Genomic DNA, 27,872 nt, shown 5'->3' with positions numbered 1-27,872 from the left:
CTGGTGGCTAAGTTTTTTGATATAGTTCTAAAAATAATTACATACACATTTTTACTAGTCTTCTTTTTTAAGATAAGTTCGAAGTGTATTTTAGGGTAAATTTCAAAAAATTGGTGCTGCAGATGGAAAAACCTACTACATATAACAATTTTTTTGTGATCATACAATATTAACGTATGAAAATCAGTTTCAATTTCCTGCAACGGATGCTATAAACAGGTATTACAGTAACTGATATTTGTGAGATTGTCAACGAATGCAAAATAAAATTTTATTTTAGGTAAAAGTTGAATATTAATGTGCAATTTTTTTTTTCCCCACCCTCCTGAAAACTTTACCAATTTTGAAATAAGAGGTTTTGCATTTTCACCGATGAAATATCTAACTTTCATCTTTCAATGATTCATTGTTGAATTTGCTTGTGTGTGTGTGTGTTTGCTTCTGATGTCGTGGTTTCCTAACAATCGGTTGATGTATCTTGGAAGTGTAGAGTGTAGATCTTGTTGGCTTCTGGATCAAGGCCACTTTTGAGAAGTGTCGACATGCCCGATGTTTCGGCACAACATTGTCGCATCCATCTTGAAAGGTCGCCGCGCGTTTGTCACCCCGGGAGTGACGGGCGTCCTCGGCGCTCTGTCTGCCCGCAGTGATGATCCATGAACCGGCAGTGCTGATAGAAGGCGTGCTGTTCAGGGCGCGCTACCTCGGCTCCACGCAACTCGTGTGCGAGGGGCAGCCCACCAAGACGACGCGCATGATGCAGGCGGAGGAGGCCGTCTCCCGCATCAAGGTAACCCTCCCCCTCCCCCCCCCCCCTCGCCACCCCTCCGCTCCTCCCGGCTCGGCTCCGTGTTCCCGACACCAACCGACATTTACAATCGCTGGCTACGCTTTACAACTGAATAGTTCAAACAAATTTTTTTTTTAATATATTCCTTGGTGAATGCCGTCATTTTATTATTAAATGTAAAATAATATAAAATAAAAGTAAGCTAATTGAATCACTGTACATAAAATTTTTTGTTAGGTCAATTATTTTCTTTTTTACTCGTAGTTAACCAGTAGACGTTTAATAACTATTAAGTTTTGCCTTTAAAATTACAAGTTTATTCTATACAACCAACATTTATAATTGCCAACCACACTTTATAAGTAAATAGTTCAAACATTTTTTTTTTTTTTTAATAAATTTGTTGGTGAATACCGTGATTTTATTATTAAATGTAAAATAATATAAAATAAAAGTAAGCTAATTGAAACACTGTACATAAAATTTTTTGTTAGGTCAATTATTTTCTTTTTTACTCGTAGTTAACCAGTAGACGTTTAATAACTATAAGATTTGCCTTTAAAATTACAAGTTTATTCGATACAACCAACATTTATGGCCACACTTTATAACTAAATAATTCAAACAATTTTTTTTTTAAATATATTCATTGGTGAATGCCGTCATTTTATTATTAAATGTAAAATAATCTAAAATAAAAGTAAGCTAATTGAAACACTGTAAATAACATTTTTTGTTAGGTCGATTATTTTCTTGTTTACTCATAGTTAACCAGTAGACGCTTTAACTATTAAGATTTGTGTTTGAAATTACAAGTTTATTGGCAATACCTGGTAGCAAAGAGGATCTATGATTTGTCATATTCACCAAGAAACAAAGCAAGTATTTGAAAGACAAATTTGTTCAGGTATTATTATTTCCAACACCGCTGATACCTGTGCCGATACCTTGATTGGCTGAGAGCTAAATATCGCCATGTATCCAATACCAGTATCGGTATCGGAACAGCCCTACTGACAGTATCAGATAACATTTTTAATGGCTAGGGAAAACAATCGATTAAGTAATACATTTTCAAATCTGAAATACGTGTTAGCTAAATATCATTCCAATATTAGTGGATGATAAGGGGCGAGAATGTTTTCATGAAAGTGTTTTGTGGACCAATTGATGACTAACAACATGGTCTCATGTCCAGATATGATAGTAACATATTTTACAATTTTTTTTAGTGCAGTGTATGTAATGCATTTGTTTGTAGAGAGGATTATAGTATGTCTGCAGTTAAATTAGTGTTTTCGAAAATCCTGCTCAATATATACTTTCATTCAAATGTGTAGTCTCCCGCCACAATTGAAAACCAGCCATAAATCTAATCAAGTAACATTATTATAGGAAACCTAAATAAAATAATAACAGGCTGTCCTACTATTTTAGTTTAAGTAGTAAAAAAAATTGATTTAATTAAATCTTTTATGTTTTTTTACATTTGACAGATCCCTGTATGATTGAAATAGATTTTGATATATAAAGATATTTTTCTGATTTGCTATTATTTTGACTTGCTTAGGCATCAGGACTTTTTTTATTTCAATTGTGTAAATTTACAGCAGGGAAGGAATTCTTAATTTTCAAAGTTCGGTTTTTTTTTTTTAATTTTTAGAATATCATCCACCTGAATGTACTTAGTGTCTCTTTAAAGATTTAACAGTTGTGACAGAGGTATTATTGATTATTAAATAGTAAATTATAGAAAAATAACCATTTATTAAGGAAATTTTCAATTTAAAATGGTTTTGGTAGTTGTTTTATACACAAAATTATTATTTAAAAAAATATATGTAGTAATATTTATTTTTGTAATAAATGATCAATCAAAAATAGCATTAAGCTTTAGAGATAGAAATCCCCTCTTCCACGACTTCCTTCTACAATTGTTTTTTTAGAAAATAAGCACTAAGTTAAGGTCTTGTTTGAACTGATGAGGGTAAGTAAATAATTTTATTGTATTGCATTCACTTCTTTGCTATAGTTGTTTTATTGTATTTTAGATGCTTGTGCCTTTGCCTGACCCTTTAGATTGGTGTCCAGTGTGTTGTCTGTGAACTTTGTAATAATAATTAAAAAGGCACTTAAAAATTCAATCTTTTTATTTTAGTGTTGAACTGAAATTTTTTGTCATATAATCTCAGAGTGTCAGAGAAACATTGACATTGTGCTTTTTGTTTTGTTTACAATTCTTAGTTTTATAGTTTTTCAAGAAATTTGAAGAGCTCTGTTTTGCAATGATTTATACTGGTTGTAAATTATATAAGTGCAAATTGATAGTTTTTTTTTTATATTCTGTGAAGTATTTTTGCTGCAGTAAAGTCACTTGAAACAGCTTTTTATAATATCTCTTTTGTAGTGCATGGTTGGAATTTGTTTTATTAAATTATGTTGACTTAAGTGTTAAGGTAAGGTATGTAAAAAAATCTGTTGTAAGACTGGCCACTAGAGACTTGATTAAACACATGCAGATACCGACGTGGATTTATAATCGAAGCAGGTTTGGGCCTGGCGACCTTAAGTACTGATATGATAGGGCCTTGTACGTTCCTAACTGCACGTTGATCGTAGACCACCTCAATCCCTCCAGACCTGGTTCGCTCTGAGCGTCGGACTCACGCTAAGAATGGGTTACATGCTCTGTACCAGAAGTTGTCAAACACGTGATAAATAGGCCAAGATTTAATGGAGTTTTAAAAAAACCAAAATTTTGTCATTGGAGATTAGTGGATTTCGTCTTTGTCGTGAATAAAAATTAAAGCATGTGTAATAATAAGTACATATCAAGCACAATTACATTGATCAACTTTTTCGACAATTTGTGTTAAGACACTTTAAATGTGTGAATTAAACAATACTACTTACATATAGTGAAGAAACATTCAGTAATGAAAAAAAATATATATATGCAATGTAAAAGCCCAAAATGATTATACAATATACATGTACATTTTTTGTAATGTTTCTGTATAAGCCTTTGGCCATGACTATATGCTTTTATTTACTTTGAAAAACCATTGGTAGAAACTAAATGATTTTTTTTTTTTTACTTAGTATATAACATTTTTGGTTTTTAAATAAAATATAAACTAAGAGCTTATGAAATGAATTGTATATTTTAATAGCTATAGTGAGGTAATTGAGGTGAATTTTGCTGCATTTAGGGTGTTGGTGTTATTGACTTCCATTTTGATGTTTGGCAGTGGGTGTCGTCAGTGTATTGACTTAATTTTGCTGATATTTTGGTTTTATCGCTATTCACCGTATGATCTTGCCTGTAGTGATAAAGAATGGAACACTTCTCATGTTTCACTTGATTTATTGGCATATGATAACATGTCTTGCATGTCCCATGCAATGACACTGAGAATAATGCCTTGCCGCATGAATCGGTATAGTTACAATTAGTCACTCTCGTGCCCTACAAATTTACGCATTATTTTCAAAGTCCCAGAAGAGGGTTAAAAGTTATTAATTATGCAGTCTGTCTCTCGAGGCAGGTCCCGGGGATAAATAGTAAAGTGATTTAGAATATTATATAAACAAACAGAAGTGAACTGTAAGTGGGGGAAAAGTTAGGGAAATTGAAATTGGTCAGGGAATTTACTTTAAAACCTGGAAATGTCATGTGAATTCTTCAGTGATAGTAATTTTTTTGGGAAAATCGCATGCTCCGGTATGCCATCATTCAGACATGGAAGGTGTTTTCATGCACAGTCGTACTCGTCGGAAATTGGCGTATGCTAGGTTTTGTTTGAACAGCTATAGTGATGGTGGAGGTTGTATTGTCTTTATTTCTTTCAAAATTCCAAAATAGGTAAATTTAAAAAAAAAAAAATTACAGAGAAATTTGTAATTTTGTCCATGGAAAGTCACAAAAAGTCAGGGAATTTTTTTTCTTTTCTTTTCTTTTCTTCAAATATTGATGTGGTTACCCTGAATTTTTAATCCCTTAAACATTTAAAACATTTTTGCTAGCCTTATAATTGTAAGATAATTATTATATTCAAATATATGTGTAGTTTTTTAATTGAAAAACATTTCTCCTATTTTTTTTTTTATATTTATTAAAACAATCATATCTATGTATATGTTTCAATATTTTTTTTAACTTCTCATTTTGGTATTAGAGCTTTTTAAAAAAAATTACAGCACTTTTATTTTTCATGAATTTCTAGTTCGCATTAATTAATTTTTGTTTACCAAACCAGTGAACTATATGGAATTGTTTCCACCAAGTTGTAAAAATGTTTATGTATAGAATGCCATTAGCTTTAGTACTAGTACCAGATTTTATTTTAAAAAATTGTTTTTATTTGTGGAAATTTACTGCATATCAAAATGTGAAATTTTATTTTGAATGCATACTTATAAGATGAGAAATGCTTGTAAATATGCTTAATTATAATGGATAATAATTTTTTTTATGTTATTCAGTGTAAAGAAGTTACAGCTTTTGAGGGTAGTTATGAAATATTATAAAACAATGTTTACTTTCTCAGAATAACATCCAGTGGATAGTTTTGCTTCTGCTGTGTCATTCATGGGCAAATTTTGTTACTGTAGTCGGCATGGTTAAATCCAGCATTTTTCTGATTGGTGCATTCTATAATCGAGCACAAATTTAGCAGCTTGCATTAAAATTTTTTCAGAAGGAATTGTTTCCTAGTGTGTTAAATATCACGTATGCACAATATTGCAACTGTGTACATACAGTTATAGCAATAGAACCGTTTATCACAACTTACTTTAAATATCATTTTTCTTCTACGTAGGTTAATTTTTCTTTTGTGTTTACATTAAAACTATGTTAATGTTTGATAATTTTCCGGGATGGCCGGAAATGTCAAATTAAGAGAGATTTTGCTGTATATGGTTTTCTTAATAAGAGCAAAATATAATTATGTACAATACAAAAAATTCACCATAAATGGTGTTTGAACTTAGTGTACCAGATTTCTTGTAGGAGGTGTCACCAGATAGCATTTGCAAATTCATGTCTTTATATTTAATCAGTTTTGTAGAGTTTGTTTTTTAATTGTATCAAAAAAAAGTTTTTATAGCTTCTGCATCATAAAATTGGTTTGAATTTGAAACGGTTTTGTGGACATATGACTAATGCTAGTTCACACTCTGGGTCATTGAGAAACTTTCTTCTATTATCACATACAGTGTAATACAGCAATGGTCTGTGTCCATAAAACTGTTTATAATCAATATTCATCACTGCAGGACTCGAAGAACAAAATTGGTTTTGTTTGTATCACAATTAATATAGGTATACTTGATACCAAATGAATTTTTTTTTTTTTTTTTCAAATGGTGCTTGTGTGAATAGGGCTTAATATAATTTTTTCTTGCACATAAAGTTAATTTTTGTTACTTATATAAGAATTTGAAAAAAATTGACATATGACCTCAAAAAATGATATGTTTTTCAATATTGTATCTGATGGTTTAGGTGACTGCCATTTTCAGATAACATTAGTTGTGCCAGCACTATTACATAAATTTTTATTTGAATGAAATTTTTCATGATGGGTTATGCTTTATGGTGAAGCAAACATGTAATATTTGTAAAATAATGTCGATCATACCTAGAGACCGTAAAAAATTTGCAGGTTCATTTCGCGATAGTCTGAAATTCATATACATATACCTTTAAGCTGCTCTTGCTATTGGCTCACTGTTCATCTGGGCGACTCTGGGCCAATGAGAAACCCCTCAACCAAAGAAGTGACGAATCTCGGGGCAAAACCAGTTGAGACGACTCACAAGTCAGCAGCCAATGAAATGACGTTATTTGCCCGAGTATACAGATGACTGTGTAGACTATCCTGAAGGTAATCGAAACCACAAATTTTTCAGGTCCCTAATCATACTCATAGAGTCAGTAGTTTGTCATAAGGAATATGTTTGCGTTCTTTCCTCGTAAGTATAACTGTAATAATGATTTGTAAATGCACTGTCACTCTGGGCCAATAATAACCTATTAACCTATGTAAATACTAAATATGAATGTGGAGGGTACAACATTTTTTTTTGATTGCAGTACATGTGTCTGTCAATGAAATAAATAATGATTAGTGTCAAAATGAATACAAAATTGTGGTGATTCAAATATGTATTATTTGTGTTCAGCAGTTATCAGTGTTGTAAAATAAATTTGTAAAGACGTACACAAATTTTGAGGTTTTTTTTTTTTTTAAGTTTTTAGCTAAAATATTTTTATCTGTTTAATACTTTGCCTCTAACTGTAATTGTGTGTAAATATTTTTTTTTAATTAATACCTCTTAATTTGAAAATATTTATAGGATTGATGATACTTGAAAGATTGATGCATTTTGTTTGGTTATGTTGGTATCACAGTAGAGTGAATGGCATAAGGCAACATCAAAATAATGTGTTTTTTAACACACAGTTTTTATACAAACGAAAAAATAAATAAAAAATAGCATATTGTAATTTTCTATTATGTTTGTAACAAACACCAATGCCATCAATGTTTACAGGTTTTTTTTTAAATCAACGTGTTTTACTTTCATTCAGAAAAATAACTGTGCATAAACACATTTCAAAGATTTGTCAATTAAATTTACTTAAAAAAAACATTAAAAACACTAATAATAATAGTATTACCAATGCCCCAGTCTAATCATCTTTCGTATAAAAAAAACAATTCTGAATATGCTCATTTTAGTAATGTTGCACCAATGACACAATGAGTGAAAATAGATAATATTTCTTGTTGCACAGATACCATATTTGATTGGTTTGAAAAAATATTTTATTCACATCACATCCATTGCATAATGCCCATCGCGCCATTTTAATTCCAGCATAATGGTGCTGTACATCTATGAACTATGTATTGGTGTTTGGCATAATACAACCCTGTAGTATATTTGTTCATAATGCTGAACAGTTATTACGTTTGGATCACCACTGTCTTTGTTTTGCAGCGTACATAAAAGCTAGATGAATTGGTTTTAAGTTTTGCATGCAGATGGTTGTTATGGACATGTTTTCGACTGTTGGAATCGCTAGATTGATGTGGAAATGTTTGCCATATAAATCACTTATGCCTCAAGTTTGCTTGGAGGAACATTAGCAATATCCGCGTGCCCTGTTTGCACATTTCAAACATAATAAAAAAGACGTCAATAGTTTAAATTTGTGCAGTGAAGTACAGATAAATTTATGTGCGTTATTATATATGTAAATGTACAGTAGCTTTGATATGTGACAACTTTATTTCTTAAATATAGCATACAAAAATTAGCCTGGCTTGGTATATTTCCCGGTAGTTGGACAGTTGGGCTACTGTGTAGGAGCTTACGTTGCGTGTATGTGTTTCACTATGTCGCTCGGCGCGAAAGCTCGCCGCGCTATGCTAGTGGAAGCAGGGTAAGAGGATGCGTCGGCTCCTGGACTTTGAGCCTTATGTTAACGCACGCTTGTCGCTGTGATTGGTTGGTTGCCTGCTGACACGATACGGCTCGTTTGTTGTTACATCTGTCGTCTCTATTCCCCCTACCCCCTCGCCCCTCGTGTTTGTTCATTTCACTCCCCCCTCCTGTTTTATCAACTTTTGCTGTCTGATGTTAGCTGTGCACTTCACGTTCAAGTCCAACTCACTCTTTTTATCTTCTTTGTCTCCTAATTAATGCATTGGTGCGTTGTTTTGAATATTATTTCATTTTGGATATTCTATGGCTTGTTTTTTTTTCTACCCCTTTTTCCACATATTTTTGAACTAAAACTTTATTGTATCAGCACCTTTGTATAGTACGGTAGTGTTTTACTGTTTGCAATGTTGGACATGTACATACACAACAACTTTTTTAATAAATAGTTTAGTTTCCTTTCCAAAAAAATAAATTGTATAAATTAAATGCAAGAGAGTTATTTTTTTATTATAAATGTGTAATTAATTTTTTTAATTTTTTTCTAAAATTTTGTGTGGAAATGGAAATAATACATGTTCACTACAAATATTTCTTGTATTTTTAACTAGCTGATCTCAGGTTTAAACAATATTGATTGTTTGTCGTAGATTGGAGACGACAGATGCACAACTGAAATATTCGCCAAAATGACAGTGGCACGTCAATTAGGCAATTATAAACTATACTTATACAAAATATTTATCAATTAATTTTCATTCATAGATAAGAAAAAATTTTACTTTTTATGCACAATGTGTTTAATTTATTTAAATTATAACCACCAAATTGTAATAATCATGGGTAGTTTGAAACTGCGTCTTTTTTTAAAAATAAATAAATAAATTTATATTGTTTAATATGAATAATATAATAACTTTTAAACTGTATGTAGTAAATAATTTTGTTTTGATGTGGCTTTGCTATTTTTTACAGTAAAAATTTGACTATTTTTAAGTAAAAAAAATTAGTACAATTCTTTATTAAATGTAAAAATAAGAGCTTTTCTTAAGAAACACAAATGTAGAGCATTTTATTTGGATAAAAAATACAAATTTTACAATTTATAATTTGTTTTTATATTGCAACATAATTATAATGATGAAGTAGGAAAGAACAGGAACTAGCAGTATTTAAGAATTACTTTAAAAAAAATGCATCTTAACTAGAGGTGGGACGATACACTTTCGATACTCGATTCTGTATTGTTTTTTCAGTTTGATACTTCGATACTTTCAATACTTCGTAACTTCCGATACTTTCGATACTCCAGGGAAAAATATTTTCCCATTAAGTAACAATTATTACAAATAACATAAATTAGTTTTAAACTGTATAAATTCAATCTATCATACCAGCATTATGTCAGATTAAACTTAAATACATAATGTGTAAATAATTGCATTATATTAATGAAAGATATGTATTCATCATTATATATACATATAATAAAACCACCAGAAATGTAAAATACAGTCCATAATCAAGTAAAGCTGACATGAGAAACAGTGGCCTTACAAAATGTTTGAAGTCCTTTCTTGGAGGGGGGAAAAGTCTCCAAGCCTAAATTAGAAATAAAAAAATTAGGCTATTGTAAATAGAAAATTAGAAATTTTTGCTTGTTTGTTTCATTTTACAAACAACTTTATGCAACAGAACAATTTTCAATAAAATTTTATCTTGAGAAACGTAAAATACAAAACAATCTGATCGTAAGAAAACAATAACAAACAGTTATATTCAGTTCAAAGATTAATGAATGCACAAAATATGAGATCCGTGCCTTGTTAAAGCGCGTGCACCATTTTCATAATCATTGCTAGTTTGCGCCACTAGTCTCGCTTGATGCTGGCCATAGTGCACAGTCTTCCTGATACTATCCATATCTATGGTGCGATAAAGTTATTTTCTTACGTTTGCAAAAGTAAACAATGAGCGTTTTTCAAAATAAAAGCATTAATTAAAACGTAATTTATCAGGAGGAATATATCTAAAAAAAAAAAAAAAATTGTGAATTTTAGGACTTTTCCGCTTTGTAAAAACGTATGAAACGGGAAATTAATGATTTTATAAGTGCATGTTCCGGGAAAGTAAACCATTGTAAATATAGCAGTACTTTCGGCGAGACCAAAATTAATCGGCGTATGACACGGGAAAATGTATGAAACGGGAACGTAATCATCGAGGTTCTACTGTAGTTGTATGTTGTACGATGGCGACTCAAAACTTAATTCAATACAAATGAACAAGCATTCCGGTATCGGAAAAATGTATCGAACTTACAGTTTCCATACTCGATACTTTGCGATACCGTCAAGTATCGAAGGTATCGAAGTATCGAAAATCCCATCACTAATCTTTACTGTAAAACATAATTTTTTTTTTTTTTTTTTTTTGTTTTAACTACATCCTGAAAAATATTTAGCTTTATTTTGGGCCATAATTTTGAAAATTAGTTAGGCACATGAATAATTACTAAATAATAATATTTAGTTATATAAAATGTATTGGATTGTACAAAATATGATTTTAAACTTTTTTTTTTTTTCCCCTTTGTGCTGTTGAGTTTATTCCTGAGCCTGCGAGGTTTTCATTCTAATCTAACCATTTACGTGAAATGTGTTTCTAACGACAGTTAGTGAGGCAGGCGCGTGCCACTGTCAGGCCGGCGACCGGGGGCCAGGGGATCGCGAAGGGGGGCGGGGGAACCGGCCGGTTTCAGGAGGCAACCGGCCCGCAGTCGCACCACGTGCCCGGGTGCGCGCTGGCCGGGCTCGTCGACGAGTTGAGCGAGGATGAGGACGAGGAGGAAGATGAGGATGAGGACCCGAGCGGCGAAGCGCGGCTGCCGCTGGCGGGCGGGCCCACGGGCACCGTGTTCAGGCTGCACTTTCTGGGCTCGGTAGAGGTGGAGGAGCAGGGGGGATGCAAGAGGAGGCGGCGCCTCAAGAAGCACATGGTGGAGGAGGCCGTCACCAAGATCAAGGTTCACTCACCTCCTCCCCCCTCCCCCCTCCCCTCGTCCCCCTTGTCCGCCTCGCTCACCTTCCCTCGTCAGGGTCTGGGGCGTCGTCCTCAGAATGTTCTGAACAATCACCACATTTTATTAATTTAATTTAATATCGACTCCAAAATAAATCACAGCAATATTTATGATTACAGACCTGAAAAATTCGCGGGTTCATTTCGTGTTATGCTAAAATTCAAATAATTATACCTTAGTGCTGCTTCTGCAATTGGTTTACTGTTAATCTGGAGGACTGAGGGCCAATTAGAGACCCTCGCTCAAAGAAGTGTCGAATCACAGACCACCCAGTCGAGACGACTCACAAGTCAGCAGCCAATGAACAGTTGGCATTTGCCCAAGTGTCTAGAGGATATTCGAGTCTATCCTGAAGGTCATTGAACCCGCAAATTTTTCCGATCTCTATTTATGATGAAGCAGTACTGGCTCTTCTCGGTGTCTGTTCGCGGCGGAGTCGTGCCAATGCAGGACCCGCTCGTCCCGACGCCCGGTTCATCCGGACGGGATTTAACGACAAACATGTTTTGTTTTGTCCTGCATCAGTTCTACATGTTCAGCAGTATTTAAAACTTAAATTCAAGCTGTAATAAAAGTGTGTTTATGAAGGAGAAACATACAGTGTTTACCTGAAAATAATACTTGACTGAATATAAATGCAATCCCAATCTTTTTGCATATGAGTTTTTGAAAAATTCTTTACGGATTATAAATAATGATTCAAGTACATAACACTTTAACATTTGTTATATTTGTACCATATTTACTAGCCCCTTTCTGGTGCCACTTTCGTCACTAGTAGAGACCTGCAAAATTCGCGGTTTCTATGGCCTTCAGGATAGAATGCACATACCCCTGTACACTCGGGCAAATAACGCAAGTTCATTGGCTGCTGACTTGTGAGTCGTCTCAGCTGGTTTGTCTGTGATTCAATCCTTCTTTGGTTGAGGGTTTATAACTGGTTGATATTCGTCCAGATGAACAGTAAGCCAATAGAAAAATTATCTAAGGGGTATATGTGTTTGAATTCTAGCCTATCACCGAATGAATCCGCGAATTTTGCAGGTCTCTAGTCATTAGAGTGATTTACATGGTCTCTTCTGAAATGAGAAGATGCAGTTAGAAAAACAAATGGTTTTTTATGACTGTAGTTCATAAAGTGAACAATGTGGTGATGCATATAGTGGTTGTCTAGGAGGGTGAAAGAGGAGACAGCAGTCACAGAAAAGAGAAGCAGAAGGAACCTTGAAACAAACCCCACTTGCACCCTCTCCTTCATCCTTCGTCTCTCATCCGTCACACCGGTGCATATGTTCAGGAAGCCCCGGACCAAAGTGGCATAAGCGATGGAGTTTATTGGACAGAACCTGCAGTTTTTCAACTAAACTGTTCCCAATGGCCAGTTACAAGTTTGCGATTACAATGCGACCCCCTATTTCATCCTCCACAGTTTTGGCAAGAAATCACAGCACTACATTCGGTTAAATACAGGATTTTTTCCTAGTTCAACCCGTCTGAAACTTGTATCGCAAGCATTTTAAGGCAAATTCATTTTAATCCGGACTTTCGGTCCCACTGGTCGGAAATAGCGAGACTCCACTGCATTCCAAAACTATAGGAAGAATATCTGAGTTTACACTTTTTTAAGTTGAACTTCATTCCTGCACCATCACAACATTTTTGCATTTCTTTTTCTGGTTTCTTAGACAAAAAAAAAATTTGATACTCAACAAGCAAGTTAGGTTTTCAGACGTCTCTTCGGTTCTAGACAAGGGATTTCGAAAGTGGTACGAGGCCAGGAATTTTGTGAAATGAATGTGGGGAATACTTAAAAAAATATTTGGATTTATAATCAATTATTCCTCTGTAAACAGAAGATAATTTCTGTAGTTAACAGATTGAATTAGACACATATTAAAAATGGTACAGCAATACCCTTGAGCAGTATTTCTTCAAAGTCTATCTTGGGAATTTCCTACCCCCCTCCCTCTACCCCATCTTTCTTCTTCACTCCTTTCCGCCCACTAGTGTGTGCTCATTGTGTAAGCCACCCACTGTGGTTTCAAAATTTTTAGTTGAAAGGCTGTATCTCTTTAAGGCAATTTTTTTTTTAAATTTAAAGATGAAAAATTCACCATTTCGTTAAGCAAAATTCAGAGCCTAATGACTAGAGACCTGCAAAATTCGCGGTTTCAAAGGCCTTCAGGATAGATTGCACATACCCCTGTACACTCGGGCAAATAATGCAAGTTCATTGGATGCCGACTTGTAAGTCGTCTCAACTGGTTTGTCTGTGATTCGATCCTTCTTTGGTTGAGGGTTTATAACTGGTTGAGATTCGTCCAGGTGAACAGTAAGCCAATAGCAAAATTATCTAAGAGGTATATGCGTTTGAATTCTAGCCTATCACCAAATGAATCCGTGAATTTTGCAGGTCTCTTCTAATGACATGAAAACTGCATTTCCTTTTACTTCTATGATAGCCACTTGTGGCATCCTAGATTGGGCTGTGTACCACACAGCTGCAAATAGCTCTCAATGTCAGCGTGAATCCAGGGGAACAAACAGTGTTCCATATCTCTTGTGGTAATTATTATGATAGTGTTGTTCAGTAGGTCATTTTCCATCTGATATGTGGTTCTACTTTGTACACATTAAGTTAATTTAGTGCAGCTCATATTCAATAGTTTTATCTTGTTTGCATTGGTTTTCATTGCAAATATTCAAATGTTTTAAATTTTTTATGATTGCAGTAGTAAATTGTAGAAATTTATTTTTATTTCTACCTTGTTTTTCTTTTCTGAAAGATTTAGTAGTAAATATTTCTGCATGAATTAGAGTCCATAGTCTCTTATTTGAGAACCTTAAATGTATTTATGTATTTTATGTGAATCTCTGTGGAACAAATCACTATAATATGTTTTGTTTTTTCCCATTGCTTTCATTGGATGCTGAAGGCTCTGGTAAGTTCAAATTCTTCTGAGTTAATTAAAAATTTTTTGCTTACTTAATAGTTTTTAAGAAGTCATTTTATTTTCAATGCTGCTTGGATTTGTAAATTGTATTTTCCCTCCTTTGTAAGCTATTTTCTCAATTATAACATGTGGTATCTGTTGTTTGATAAGAGAAATACACTTAAAGTACCATAGACTTTAGTTTCCTAATTTTTAATTCACACATTAACTTTTTATCTATGTATGTGAGTTATTGTTTAGTTGTTGTTTTGTGGTTTTGTTTTTCCATCTCTAAAGTAAAGATATGTGTTATTTTGTTTTCAGGCACCAGAGGGTGAAACCCAACCTAGTACAGAAGTTGACTTGTTCATTTCAACAGAAAAAATTATGGTCCTCAACACAGATCTGAAGGTAACTAAATATGTTAACTGCAAATTTCAAAGGAGAAAGCAGTTTAAGTTCAATAGTTTCCACTAATCTTGACTAGTTGGGATCGGACACTATTAAAATTTGTTTTATTTTCTACATAACTAAAACTTTTCCTACAGTTTAATGTTATTTTTAATGCAAATGTTTACGTAGACCTAAAATTTAACCTATGAAATCAAGTATCTAAATCCTGTTTTTTTTTTTAATCCCGTCTGGATTAGTCAGATGTCTGGATGAGCAGGGTCCAGATATGTAATAGAAAAACCCTTTTTAAAAATTACTGGTTAATTTTTACTACTTAGTAAGTTCAAATTTCTAATGTTTCCTTTGATCTCTAACACAAATTATTCAAGGGGTTTCCATTTAAGCTGTACAGATTCACAAAATGTCAATATGCCTACTACTGTTTCCAATTCACGGATTCCGAACCGATACTGGGGAAGACACATTTTGGTTAAAAAAATTTCATAAATATAATAAATTACCATAAATATCTCATTTTTAGAAAATCATACAATGACATGCATGTGTTTTAGTAAGCAAAAGTTGATTAAAAATAAAAATAACCTAAGATGAACTGAATGGGACTTATTTTTTAAAAACCAGCAGTAATATAAATACAAAAACAAGTGAGTGCTTGACTAAAGTTCGCTGTCATTAAAAATTTTACATTAAACAATTCAACACAATTTACATAGCCGTACGTTGGCTCAATATAGAAAACATTCTTAATTTTTAAATGAATGTCATTTAGAGCCATAAAAAATACCACAATTGCTGAAAATTCTCTGACGAAACACTAGTAGCAAGTATGCACAGATACTTTGCAGCAGAAAAACATAGTTTCTGTTGTACAGAAATAATTTTTTTACATTAACTTCTCTAAAACTTTTGCAACTGTGTAATTGTGTTTAGTCTAGTCACAATTACAAACATTCTCCATTTTCAGTTTACAAACATAAAATATCTCTTTTTTTCAACTCGTAGTTTTAGATTGTTTTCATGTTTGTTGATGACCCGTTAGTTGTTCAATTAAACATGATTTTACTAATGTAGGCTGGAAAATTTAATTATTTAATAGGTCATTATATAATATAAGAAAATTTAATAATATGCAACTGTGAAATATATCGATTCACAAAATACAAAGTTTAAAAAAATAATTTTAAATGTACAAGATTGTGAGACTTTGTACATGCATGAAATTCACGGTACCAAATATTTATATGGAAATGCATTCCATGTGGTTGCTTTGTACGAGAAACAGTACGGTAAAAGTCACGATATTACAAACATTTCTTTGCAGTTCAAGTAGTTGGTGATTTCCGTTTGAAGTTGCAGCCATGCTCTAAATGAAGTTTTTGTTCATATCTAACTTTACTGTGATAGTGATATTTTTATTTACGAAGTATTAGAATCAAGAACGTTATTAAAACACAGGAATATTAAGTTTGCTATTTACGGCTGGCGCATGTAGCTAAGAAATGATGAGAGTTCAAAGTATATAGTCGTACTAAAAGTGAAAAAGGTACTGGTGGATTTTTACGTTGTGACAGACACTTTCATTTTTCATTAATATCGGCCAACAATTAACAAGTGTCGGCTACGGCCTATTGTAAAGAAACATCCCAGTGTTTTCTGGAGTGATTTTGAGAAAATATGAAAAGCGACACCAGGATTAGAACCCTTACCCTTTCGAATGTGAGGCCAACATTTTACTTGCATACGTGCCAGCTCGCTGGGTAGGTGTAGTGATGGAATGTGTTAATGTGGAAACGGAGAACTTCAAAAAATAAATTCACCTGTTTGCAGCAACGTCCACCGACATAGTTTTCCATGGTCAATTTTCTGTAGCCTCAAACCTTTCGGTTTCAGCCTCCACGCGTCTCCTAGCCGCTTGGAGCGGGAGCCTAACTCACTTCCTTTCGTTTTCGCTCCCATGGTAGAGGCGTGCGTCGCGAGCGACCATTTGATCACGTCGGCCGTCACCAGTTTTTTTTTTTTTTTTTTTTTTTTTTGCTGATGCGTGCGTCCGCACGTGTGGCGGCACCCCTTGTCACGCCCACCACGTTTTCCCTGCAAAAATATCCTGGAGTCTTGACCGCACTGGAAGTGGAACCCAGCTTTACAAACTGGGGACGTGACTCTGCAGGCGAGAGAAATTTCAACCGGGCTGCCCACGTCCGCGTTAGACCAGCAAAATATCAGATAGGCCCCCTGAGAGAAAGGGGGCCTCGGTTCGCTGGCACAAAGTTTTTAACACGTGGCGTACACCGGCCTAACAAAGAGTAAATCACCCCCTTAACAACCAGAAAAATAAAAAAAACTTTAAAATTATAGAAAAAATTAGAAAGGTGTGGAAATGCCTAATTTCCGGCACAAGTTCACCCTGGCGGGAGTGGGAGTGCTGTGGCGAGCGAACGTCGGAAGTTTCCCCGGCTCACGCGCGGTTGTTTGTGCCCAGGAGATCATGATGGACCACGCCCTCCGCACGATCTCGTACATCGCGGACATCGGCGACCTGGTGGTGCTGATGGCGCGGCGGAGGTTCGTGCCGCACGACGTGGAGGAGCCGCCCAAGGTCAACCGCACGCCCAAGATGATCTGCCACGTGTTCGAGAGCGAGGAGGCGCAGTTCATCGCCCAGTCGATCGGCCAGGCCTTCCAGGTGGCCTACATGGAGTTCCTGAAGGCCAACGGCATCGAGGACCACAGCTTCGTCAAGGAGATGGACTACCAGGAGGTGCTTAACTCCCAGGAGATATTCGGGGACGAGCTGCAGATGTTTGCCAAGAAGGAGATGCAGAAGGAAGTAAGTAGCTTCTCTCGTCCGCCCCTTTCAGTCTGTTCGTACGTTGACGTGGACAGTTCACATGTTCCATAGAACGATAATTATTTATTACTAGAGACCCGTGAATTTCGCAGATACATTTCATGTTATGCTAAAATTAAAATAATTATACCTTAGTGCTGCTTCTGTCATTGGTTCTCTGTTAATCTGGAGGACCGAGGGCCAATTAGAGACCCTCACTCATAGAAATGTCGAATCACAGGCCACCCAGTCGAGACGACTCGCAAGTCAGCAGCCAAATGAACAGTTGGCATTTGCCCGAGTGTGTAGAGGATATTGGAGTCTATCCTGGAGGTCATTGAATCCGCGAAATTCACGGGTCTCTATTTATTACCATGGTATTACTAGTGCTGTATTTTTCACAAAAAGATTATCCAGGCCAGCTTTGTCTGTGTTTCGTGGTTGGCTGGGTCTGTTCGTGGTGGATAGCTACTGTCAGCTCACCGATCACAGCCAGTCCAGTGCGGAAGCAAACGCGTCCCGAACGGCCCAGCCGAATAGGGCGATGGCTTCTTTCGCAGGCTGCCGCCAGTCACAAGGAAACAATCGCTAGTGTGGGCATACCTTGTTTGCAGTCTAATGGGCAAACAGATTTTTTTCACAAAAAAAAAAATGCCTGCTCCTAATTGTTACTTTATAAAATATCCAAAAAATTGTAGTGTATTGAAAGGGTTAATCCAGAATGTTAGGCACTACTATTTCGCGAGACAATAATAAAATATCTTTGATTGCTCGTATCTGTAAAATGCTGATTTTTGTTGATAGTGCTTTTGTGTGTGAGAGAGAGTTTGTGTATAAGTGTGTGTGTCTGTCTCTCTCTCTCTCTCTATATATATATATATATATATATATATATATATATATATATATATATATATATATATATAGAGAGAGAGAGAGAGAGAGAGAGAGAGAGAGAGAGAGAGGGAGGGAGGGAGGGAGAGGGAGAGAATGTGTGTGTGTGAAAAAATTTAAAATTGTGGATGGGCAGATAATAGAACTTTTTTTAATTTGTATCATATTATTAGTTGGCTGTAAGAAGCTCTCATATTTGTGGAAATGAGTTAATTAGTCTGTGCACAATATCATTGTGTTACGTACTAGTTAAAATGGACTGAGGCGAAAGTCACAATATCATTCTGTTGTGTAAATAGACGGAGGCGGAAGTCACGATGTCATTGTGTTGTGTAAGTGGACGGAGGCGGAAGGCGGGGACAGCGTGTGCAGGTGCTGGGCAAGGTGAGGGGTGTGCGAAGCGAGCGGACGTCGTAACCGAGCGCTGAAAGTGTTGGGCGTGCTCGCAGGTGGTGGTGCCCAAGGCGAAGGGGGAGATCCTGGGGGTGGTGATCGTGGAGTCGGGCTGGGGCTCCATGCTGCCCACCGTGGTGATCGCCAACCTGGCGCCGGCGGGGGCCGCCGCCCGCTGCGGCCAGCTCAACATCGGGGACCAGATCATCGCCATCAACGGCGTGAGCCTGGTGGGGCTGCCCCTGTCCACGTGCCAGAACTACATCAAGGCGAGTCCCGGTCGCCTGAATCCTGTTCACCGACACATAGCAGTGCTCTTCCAGGAGCCAGTTACAATCACAGTCAGATAAAATTGTATGACAGACTAAAAAAAAAAATTGGTTGTCTGTAAAGTCGGTTTACGGACGATAGTTTAACGTGACAACGCCATAACAAAATATTGATGATCATTTTTAACTATAACGTTTGTACATGTTTGCTATTTTAACTTCTTCCGATCCGTGTTGTTCTGTTAAGGATAGGACGATGATGGGAAAAGCAGGAAACGAATGGGAGTGTTTCAAGTTTAATGCGCCTCGTAAAAGTCAAATTGATGGTTGTTCCGATCGAGTGGAAGAGAGATGGATGCGGCACAAGCGTACAGTGAGTGTAACGGGACAATGTGCATAACGGGACAATGAGTCATCCTTTTTCGTGCGTGTAGCCGGCGTTCATTGATTTATTAGACGTCACGTCAAAAAAGTTTAAAGAAAAAAACATTTAACAAACCATATCCTCCTAGTTTAAGTAATACACCTGCTAAAATTATATTTTAAACTCGTCAAGTGTGTCTTATTTTAATGTTGTCTTACAGTTAAGAGTGTTTTATTTTAAAGTCTTCTTTCAGTTGAGAAATTTTTTTTAAAATTTGTTTTACATTCAACATCATTTTAATTTAAGATGTGTTACATTCCAGATAATCTTATTTTCAATGTCATCCTATTTTGGTCGGACATTATTAGATCTCCATATTTGAGGTCATCTTGTATTCAATCTTCAGGGGTATCTCATGTTTCGTTAGCAATTAGCATGGTTGTTACCTTTTGAGGATTTTAATTATTAGTTAAATTAAATTTTATGAACTTGAGCTGATTAATAAACTTGATGAGTTATAGAAGACTTGACTTGAAATTTGTTGGGTTACAACAAAGATATTCCTTTATTTTTGAAAATTTGAACTGTCTGAAGTTGTAATATAATATCATTTTAGATCAGAATCCATAAGTTTGTGTAGAACACATTCAATTGCCATGAAACTTCTCTCAAATTTTTACAGGCCTCAAAATTAGCACAGATGTCCCCTAAATTTTCACTTGCAGAACACACAGAACAGTGGCAGAAAGATAGGTGGACTAGTAGAGAAGTGTCAAATTTGATACAATAAACATGACAAGGACTGTATCATAGCTGATTACTTACTGCAAATAAGTCACTAAAGGTTCTACTGTGTTTGACCTTTTGGAATTTTCAGAATGTTGGGTTAGAAGTTGGTAATATGTGATAAACTTTATTTCGGTAACCCTGATTACTTTAAGGATATAATGTCAATTTCCAGTATGATTGTTTACGGATACCTGTATCATTGGTACAATCATTATTTACTTAAAGTTTTTTCTAATATATGCCAGTGCATTTTAACGTCTTTTTCGGTGTATAAACACAGTTTTAATTTACCTTGAACTGGAGTAAGTGCAAGTCTTAGCTAACAGTGATACCTTCGGCCTCGGTGTTTGCCTTTTTTTTATTATTATTATTCTTTGTTCTGTACAATCAAGAGAAAAAATGATATTATTTTTAGATTAATAAGCAATTATAATAGATTAGACCCAATACAGTAACAAGCTTAACCAATTAGTAAATTATTTTAGTAGCACTTGCAGTCAATTCAATTAACTGTGTATTCTAAAGTCACTAATTTTCTGTACGTTTGATTTTTTTTTTTTGTGTGTCCTTTGTCTGTTGTGTCTCTTGAGTATTACGCTTTTGTTTTTTGTACCGTGCACACCCCTGTAATCTCTTCTCAGAGTGTTGGTGTGCATGTCAGAATTTATAAATAAATAAATAAATAAATAAAACTTAATGAATAAATAAATAAATAAAACTTAATGAATAATGTTAATTATAATTTTCGATATATTCTGCGTTACGGTCGTCCGGGACCGTTGAGTAGTAACGGCCGTATCCATCCTTGTGTTTCAGAACACGAAGAACCAAACCGTGGTGAAGCTGACGGTTGTTCCTTGCGCCCCCGTCGTGGAGGTGAAGATCAAGAGACCGGACACCAAGTACCAGCTGGGCTTCAGCGTCCAGAACGGAGTGGTCAGTTGTCAGCACGCAGCACGAACCACGAACCACGAACTGCAGTTCACGACCACGGCCGTGCCGGATCAGTAGACACAAATATTTTACGGCTTTACCTTTAGGCCAATTTCGTTTTTTAAAAAAACAAGAAATTCGGTGTTAATTGATTCGTATATTTTTCTAACATTGCTAATAAAAATTTTTTCCAATCCGTTTATATTATACATGTTGGTGCAAAATTCATGCCAAATAATTCCATTCTATGGATTCACCATGATAAAAGATAAAAAATTTTGTGTTTTGAGTTTAGTTCTGTCAAATTACAGATTGATTTAATGTTTTAGTTGCATTCCGGTGTCATGTGTTTTATTGGCATGCTTTGCAGTGTTACATATTTAGGTTTTGTTGCAATTCACCGCATGTTCTTGTCCCTATGTGTTGCAGAATGTGTCGAATCGCAGAATGTGTATTAAAATACCTTGCATTGTACTGGGCAAATAGTTTTCTTATCTATGCTTCAGTTTTATGGTTTAAAGTTACGGTTACCAAGCAGGTTTTAAATTAACCCATTTAAATTATTCCTTGCTAATAGCTGTAGATGGTTTGAAGTACCAAGCCAAGTTAGTAGAAACTGTATTCTCTTAAAGTTGTAGGGTTTTTTTTTGTGAGTAGTTCATTGAATTATTTTTTTATTTAGTCATTAGAGATTGACACTAAAGTTAGTTGTAACATGTATTCACGTTTGTAGCCATGTCAATTTTCATAATAAAGTTACGGATATTATGTAGTCACAAGGCAGTGTTTGATAAGACATTGGTTTTCGTAGCTATTGTATATATAGCTGTGAATGATCTATAGTTGTGTAGTGGAAGTAAAATTTATATTTTTACATGGACTTGAGGCATGTAGTAAATAAAAACAGTATTTTTTACTTTGAATAATTTACAAGTTTATTTGTAAACTAGTACAACACTACTACAGTTTGAGAAAAAAAAAGTGTCTATGTATCTATAATTGTTTGAATGCCTGGAAATAAAATTAAGTTATGGCAAAGGTATTTTGAGAAAGATTTTATAAAACTCTGTACTGCTACTGTGAAACCTGGTATCCACTGTGTTGTGAACATTTTTAATTTAAAATTTTTAATGGTGGAGGAGTAAAAAAAATTAAGCCTTTGCTGTTTTATTTTAATTAATCACAATTTTTTGCTTTCTGTTTTGCATATTTTACTGTGCCTCTTTTCCAGTGGTATTGTTTTTTAAAAGTAGTATGTATTCTTGCACCTTTCAGTTTATTGATATTCCTAGGTGCTGATGACCTCGTGGATGTTTTACCACTTGTGTTGGCACATGTAGTTTATTTTTTATTTTGACAGATCTGCAGCCTCTTGCGCGGCGGCATAGCGGAGAGAGGGGGCGTGCGTGTGGGGCACCGCATCATCGAGATAAACAACCAGAGCGTGGTGGCCGTCCCGCACGAGAAGATAGTCAACCTGCTGGCCACGTCTGTCGGAGAGGTGAGCGCTTCCCCGGGACCTTGCGGGGGACGCTCGGGGGACCACGAGTTGAACCAAATGTCCAGTCCTGAATTTCATTATTTATATGTGGTGTATGGGGTTCGAGATTTTATGGCTTCATTTTTAGGCCAATTTTGTTTTTAAAATATAAGATGATTATTAGGGACCGGAAAAATTCGCGGGTTCAATGACCTGCAGGATGAACTCCATAGTTATACGCACACTCGGTCAAATGTCACCCACTCATTGGCTGCTGTCTTGTGAGACGTCCCGACGTAGCAGCACGTGATTCGATAAAGCTTTGGTCGGGCGTTTCTCATTGGCCCAGATACATCCAGGTGAGTTGTGAGCCAATGGCAGAGGCGGCACTGAGGTGTAACTATTAGTATATTAGCCTATCTCGAAATGAATTTGCGAGTTTTTCCGGTCTCTAATGATTATAAATTTTTTTTATGTTATGAATTCTGATTTTTCGTAAAGATGGCATTTTTTTGAACATGTTTATTACATGTAAACATGTTTTATGATACTTTTTTTTTTACCATAAAAGTGTCGTTTTGACTGATAGGTGATGCGCTTCGGAACAATAAAAATAAATATGCAAGCACTTGTTTGAAATAATAATAAAATTAATTAATTTTAATGTACCATGTTTTTATAACGGACTAAAAATTATAAAATAATTTCACTAATCCTTATGAAGGATAAAATCATATACATATTTCTAACCTTATTCTAAATTATCCTCAAAATTCATACTTGGAAACTTTTGATAGCTATTAAAATACTTGTAAGATTGGAAAAAATGAAAAACATGGGGCGCATGCAGCAGATAATTGATGCATTAATAGCTCAACTAACAATTTTATTGCACTGCAAATAATGTGAACCGATAATTTAGTTCTTTTATTGATAGCTACTCTCTACACTCTTAATAGTTATGTATTGCATGTGCCCCATGTTTTTCATTTCCAATCTTACAAGCACTGTTTAAACTTGGTGTTAGCATAAACTGTGCGACGATTATGCGTTGAAACACAGTATTCCGTCAGTAGTTTGATGAAAAGCCGGAAAAAAAGACCGCAAACGCACATCTCTCACGTTCTACGTGCACATTTACTTTCACTTTTGCCTGTAGTAGCGAGGATCTGACTTGTACTTTGTCTGGTGTAGTTTTTTTCCTGTGAGGAATTGCCCCTTGTTCCAGATCCTGATGAAGACGATGCCAACTTCGATGTTCCGCCTGCTGACGGGCCAGGAGACGCCAGTGTACATTTAAAAGTGAACCTCGCTTGGATATTTTTTTTTAGCGTGGGGGGGGGGGGGGGGGGGGGGAAGGAGTGCGGTGTCGTTGACATTCGACCAGCCGCTGCTGCTCAGCTGCTGAATGAGCCAATTCTAAAAAAAATATATCCCACTCTCGCACGCGTAGCGCACTATCTCCATGCTCCAAGCATCTGCGCAGTGCGTGTTTGCGCGTTCGTGGCGGCAGATCCGCTGCCAGTGCACGCTCGCGCGCGGAAGTATCCGTGCGGTTTTAACGGCCTCAGTGGTGCCACCTAGCGGAAACGGTGCTATCCTCCGTTCGGAGCGGAGTTTGCTGTAGGAAGTAGGCAGCGGCTTGCAGCACCCTGTATTTATTACTTTCCTTTAGCGATCGCACATCTAATGCCAAAGAAAAAACTAAACCAGTGCTGCCTGACGTTCGGAGAGCTCGAGAGTGCCTATCTCTTCGGCAGCAAACCGGAAGAAAAATACTGAAGCCGATGAACTTCTCAAAACAAGTGTTTCCTAGTCATTTTCTCTGTGGAACTGAAATAGCAACCAAAAAAAAAATGGTGTCATATTGTATTGTTTTATATATATTTTTTTGTTTTAATTTTTTTAATGTAACAATTGTGTTTAATGAAATTTTTTTATACGTTTATTTTGTATTTCTTTGTGTAACTTCTGTGATTTTAAAATGTAACAATCTACTCGCATCGTGGAAAGGGTATCGAAATTAACTAGTCAGCTTACATGTATGTGGAATAAGCATATTAACAGTCTGAGGAGGACAGAACAACATTTATTCAAAAGAATGTATCTTGTGCTAATTATGTTACCCATAATGAAATGAAAGAATCAGGTCGGTAAAGGACTTTTTTTTTTCTAAAAAAAGGTGTGTTCAAAATTACAATTTATATATTTAAAAAAAAAAAAAACATTTCTCCTTGCGTGTTTTCCTTGCACCCAGAAGTAAGAGCAGATATCAAGTTTTACCGCTGCTCTGCTTCGTTGGGGAGTTGGGGGTGTGTGTGTGGTGTTTAGTCGATACCTGTTAGCCGCGCTGTTCGCTGTGTTGTGTTTGACGTCGGGCGTGGCAGAGCTGCCGTGCTAAGTGCCTACAGTCTGATGGCATCGGAAGGGAGATTTACACATGCACGGGACAGCAGTTCTTACGAGCCTGTAACAACTGGAGGACAGCTTCCGATAGGCTGTTGGGGGATTCCTTTTCCTTTCCAGTTTTGAGTTCGCGCTTAAGAAGCAAATGGGGCCAGCGATAATTACCAAACATTTTTTTTTTTCCAAGCTACTGATATCCATGAAAAATAAGGACAAACTAATCAAACTAATAGTTGATGATGTTAGCTTCAGATATTGTGACTCTGTGCTGCTTGATACAGTTATAATTATTCTCGGTGGAAAAGTGAAGGACACAAAACTCATGTTTTTCACCAGGTCGTACATCACACTGTAATGTATGATTTCCTTGTATTTATGTAACTTTTCATTCAGAGGACAACATTTTTATTTTCGTATTTTTGTCTCCTGTGTGTACTAGGAATATTGTACGCAACAAATATATAACTGTTCATACAGCACAAAGTGAATACTATATAATATGAAGTATGATGCATCACAATTAATGAGAAATTATATCTTGCATAACTTTATTGTGTGACACTATAAACTCACCTTAAATTCCCTTGCCTTTTCATATTCCCAGTTTTATGTTACCATTTGTGTATCAATATTTATTTTGCAGGTGTATCTGTGAGTATGTCGCTCTATCATGTAAAAACAGTTGTTAAAACATTAATATATTTTGAGTAATTGAAATTTGTTGTTTCATTTTTTTTTAATCATTGTCCCTTGTGTTATGGTAGGTTGTATCTTTGGAAGTGTAAAATTCCACCCACAGTAAAATACATGGAATAAAAAAAGCTGGCAAGTTAAAGCAGGTGTGATAAATCTATGTGCTAGGTAGATATGAGTGCTGCAATAACAGCCTGAAGTTAAAATTTTAATTTTTGTTGAATCTTTTCATCCTGTACCGCACGCACAACCTCCGTAGACTGTGTGAATAGTAGGTTTTTTGATGCGAAGCTAATATCAAATTGAATTTTTAAAATATTCAAAAAGTCAAATCAAATTGTGAATATTGTTCTCAGCAAGGTTTTATTTCAGTTATTTTATAATATATTGAATTGAAGTAAATAAAAAAAAATAAAATATGTTAATGTTTGAACTGATGAAGTGATCAACCAATTGGGATCTATATATAACACCATTCAATAAAAATAGTAAACGAACAATGCATAATATGAATATTGAGCATTTATAAAAGAAAACCAGAGTGCCACTTTTATTTATTATTATTATTGTTATTATTCATTTTAATTTTAAGTAACCAACTCTGTCTGTGCAAAACATACACAACACACAAAAAGATAAAAAAAAAAATTTTGAGCAAACATTGGGCTTGCATGTTTTAAAGCTCAGCAACAAACGCCTAGCTTCACACATCAGACACAAAGCTTTGCATCACAACCAAAGCTTCATACGAAACGAATAGTAAAATTTCCTGGTGAAGTAAAATCGATTATTAAAAACAAAGCTTCAATAAATTTGCTTAGACAAAGCTTTGCACAAGCCTGCTGTAGACAGTTGACTGGTGGCTCGTCAGCTGTCACGCCCCTTCATGTCTACATCTCCCTCTTGCCTAAACAATGACATGCCAAAATTTTAACTGTAAATCCATACTAATATTATAAATGCGAAAGTAACTCTGTCTGTCCGTTATCTTTTTCACGCCTAAACCACTGAACCAATTTTGATGAATTTTGGTATAGAAATAGATTGGACCTTGGAAAAGGGCATAGGCTACTTTTTGTCACAAAAATAAAATTTGAAGGGGGTGAAATAGGGGATGAAAGTTTGTGTGGGGGAATCTTTTTTTTTTGTTATGATCTGTTTTGTTCTGTTCTATTCTGTTCTAAGACAAAGGCTACATATAATTATGAAATTCCATCATTAAGGGAGTGAAAAAGAGGTAAATTCAGATTTATAATAGAGAATCATAGAATGTAGGTAATAGAGATACCATCAGTGAGTGGGTATTATTTTTCTGTGTCTGCCACTCGGTCATGTACAACCTTCTCCTTGGCAAGTTTTCTTAGAGTGCCGCTAGATCGCATTGGGTTACAAATGCCCGTCACCATGGAGACAAATTATCAACAATGCTTGATTTTTTAGTTTGGTTTGCTGTATTTTCGTGGTTTAACTTATAAAGTTAGAAATTTTTACATTTTTTTCTTTTCAGTTCTATGAAGAAAGTCAATATTTAGTGTCATTTTACGTATGGTGTATTTTTAACCTATAAAGTTAGAAATTTTGACATTTTTTTTTATCTCGATGAAGAAAGTAAATATTTACTGTTATTTTACATATGTTGTATGTTCAACCTATAAAGTAAGAAATGTTGATTATATCGTGATCCTGGTCAGGACTTTAGTACAAAGTTAAACTTAAAAAAAAAAATTGTTTTGTTCATTTGTTGTAGTTTTCATATTTGTAATTACTTAGTAGGAATGTAGGTAAAGTACTTAGTTAATTTTCAGTCGGATTCTTATTAAGTAGTTTCTTAGTGAGTAGATCAGAGATTTCTGTAAAACGTTAAGATAGCTTCATCGTAGGAAAAATTATTCTTTTGCCGATATGCCTCGCAATCTAGCACGTATCTCTAGCAAAGCTCAAGTTGCGAAAGTAGCGGGAACCCAAGAATCTGAGGAGCAGACTCGGACTCAGCAGATTTTTAGACGCTGAGCGTTACGTAGCTCAAAGGGCTTCCGAGACCTTGGAGCAGACTCAAGCCCATCAGGTTTTAGATGCCGAGCGACATGTGTCATCGATATCTGTAGACGCCTGAAGAATCCCAAAGACGACGTGTTTCAAATGCTGAATGG

The 27,872-nt window shown here is 35.4% G+C and overlaps 1 protein-coding gene across 6 annotated transcripts in view; it reads left to right on the top strand.

Moving 5' to 3' along the window:
* Positions 1 to 26,419, top strand: part of LOC134540432 (uncharacterized) — a 202,815-nt gene extending 176,396 nt beyond the window's left edge. For 2 of the 6 annotated variants that reach the window (XM_063383178.1, XM_063383179.1), the window contains 7 exons: positions 648 to 790; positions 14,585 to 14,671; positions 17,154 to 17,501; positions 18,827 to 19,057; positions 21,027 to 21,146; positions 22,504 to 22,644; positions 23,852 to 26,418. In XM_063383178.1, coding sequence (XP_063239248.1) covers positions 648 to 790; positions 14,585 to 14,671; positions 17,154 to 17,501; positions 18,827 to 19,057; positions 21,027 to 21,146; positions 22,504 to 22,644; positions 23,852 to 23,923 — 1,142 coding nt within the window. In that variant the 3' untranslated portion in view covers positions 23,924 to 26,418. Of the gene's footprint in view, positions 1 to 647; positions 791 to 14,584; positions 14,672 to 17,153; positions 17,502 to 18,826; positions 19,058 to 21,026; positions 21,147 to 22,503; positions 22,645 to 23,851 lie in introns of all 6 variants that reach the window. The other 4 variants (XM_063383181.1, XM_063383180.1, XM_063383183.1 and 1 more) reach the window with 4 other exon arrangements.
* The last annotated feature ends 1,453 nt before the right edge of the window (positions 26,420 to 27,872 follow it).

This window comes from Bacillus rossius, chromosome 16 (assembly GCF_032445375.1).
Source record: "Bacillus rossius redtenbacheri isolate Brsri chromosome 16, Brsri_v3, whole genome shotgun sequence".
Lineage (NCBI taxonomy): Eukaryota > Metazoa > Arthropoda > Insecta > Phasmatodea > Bacillidae > Bacillus > Bacillus rossius.
This window is presented reverse-complemented; position numbering and strand designations above follow the sequence as displayed.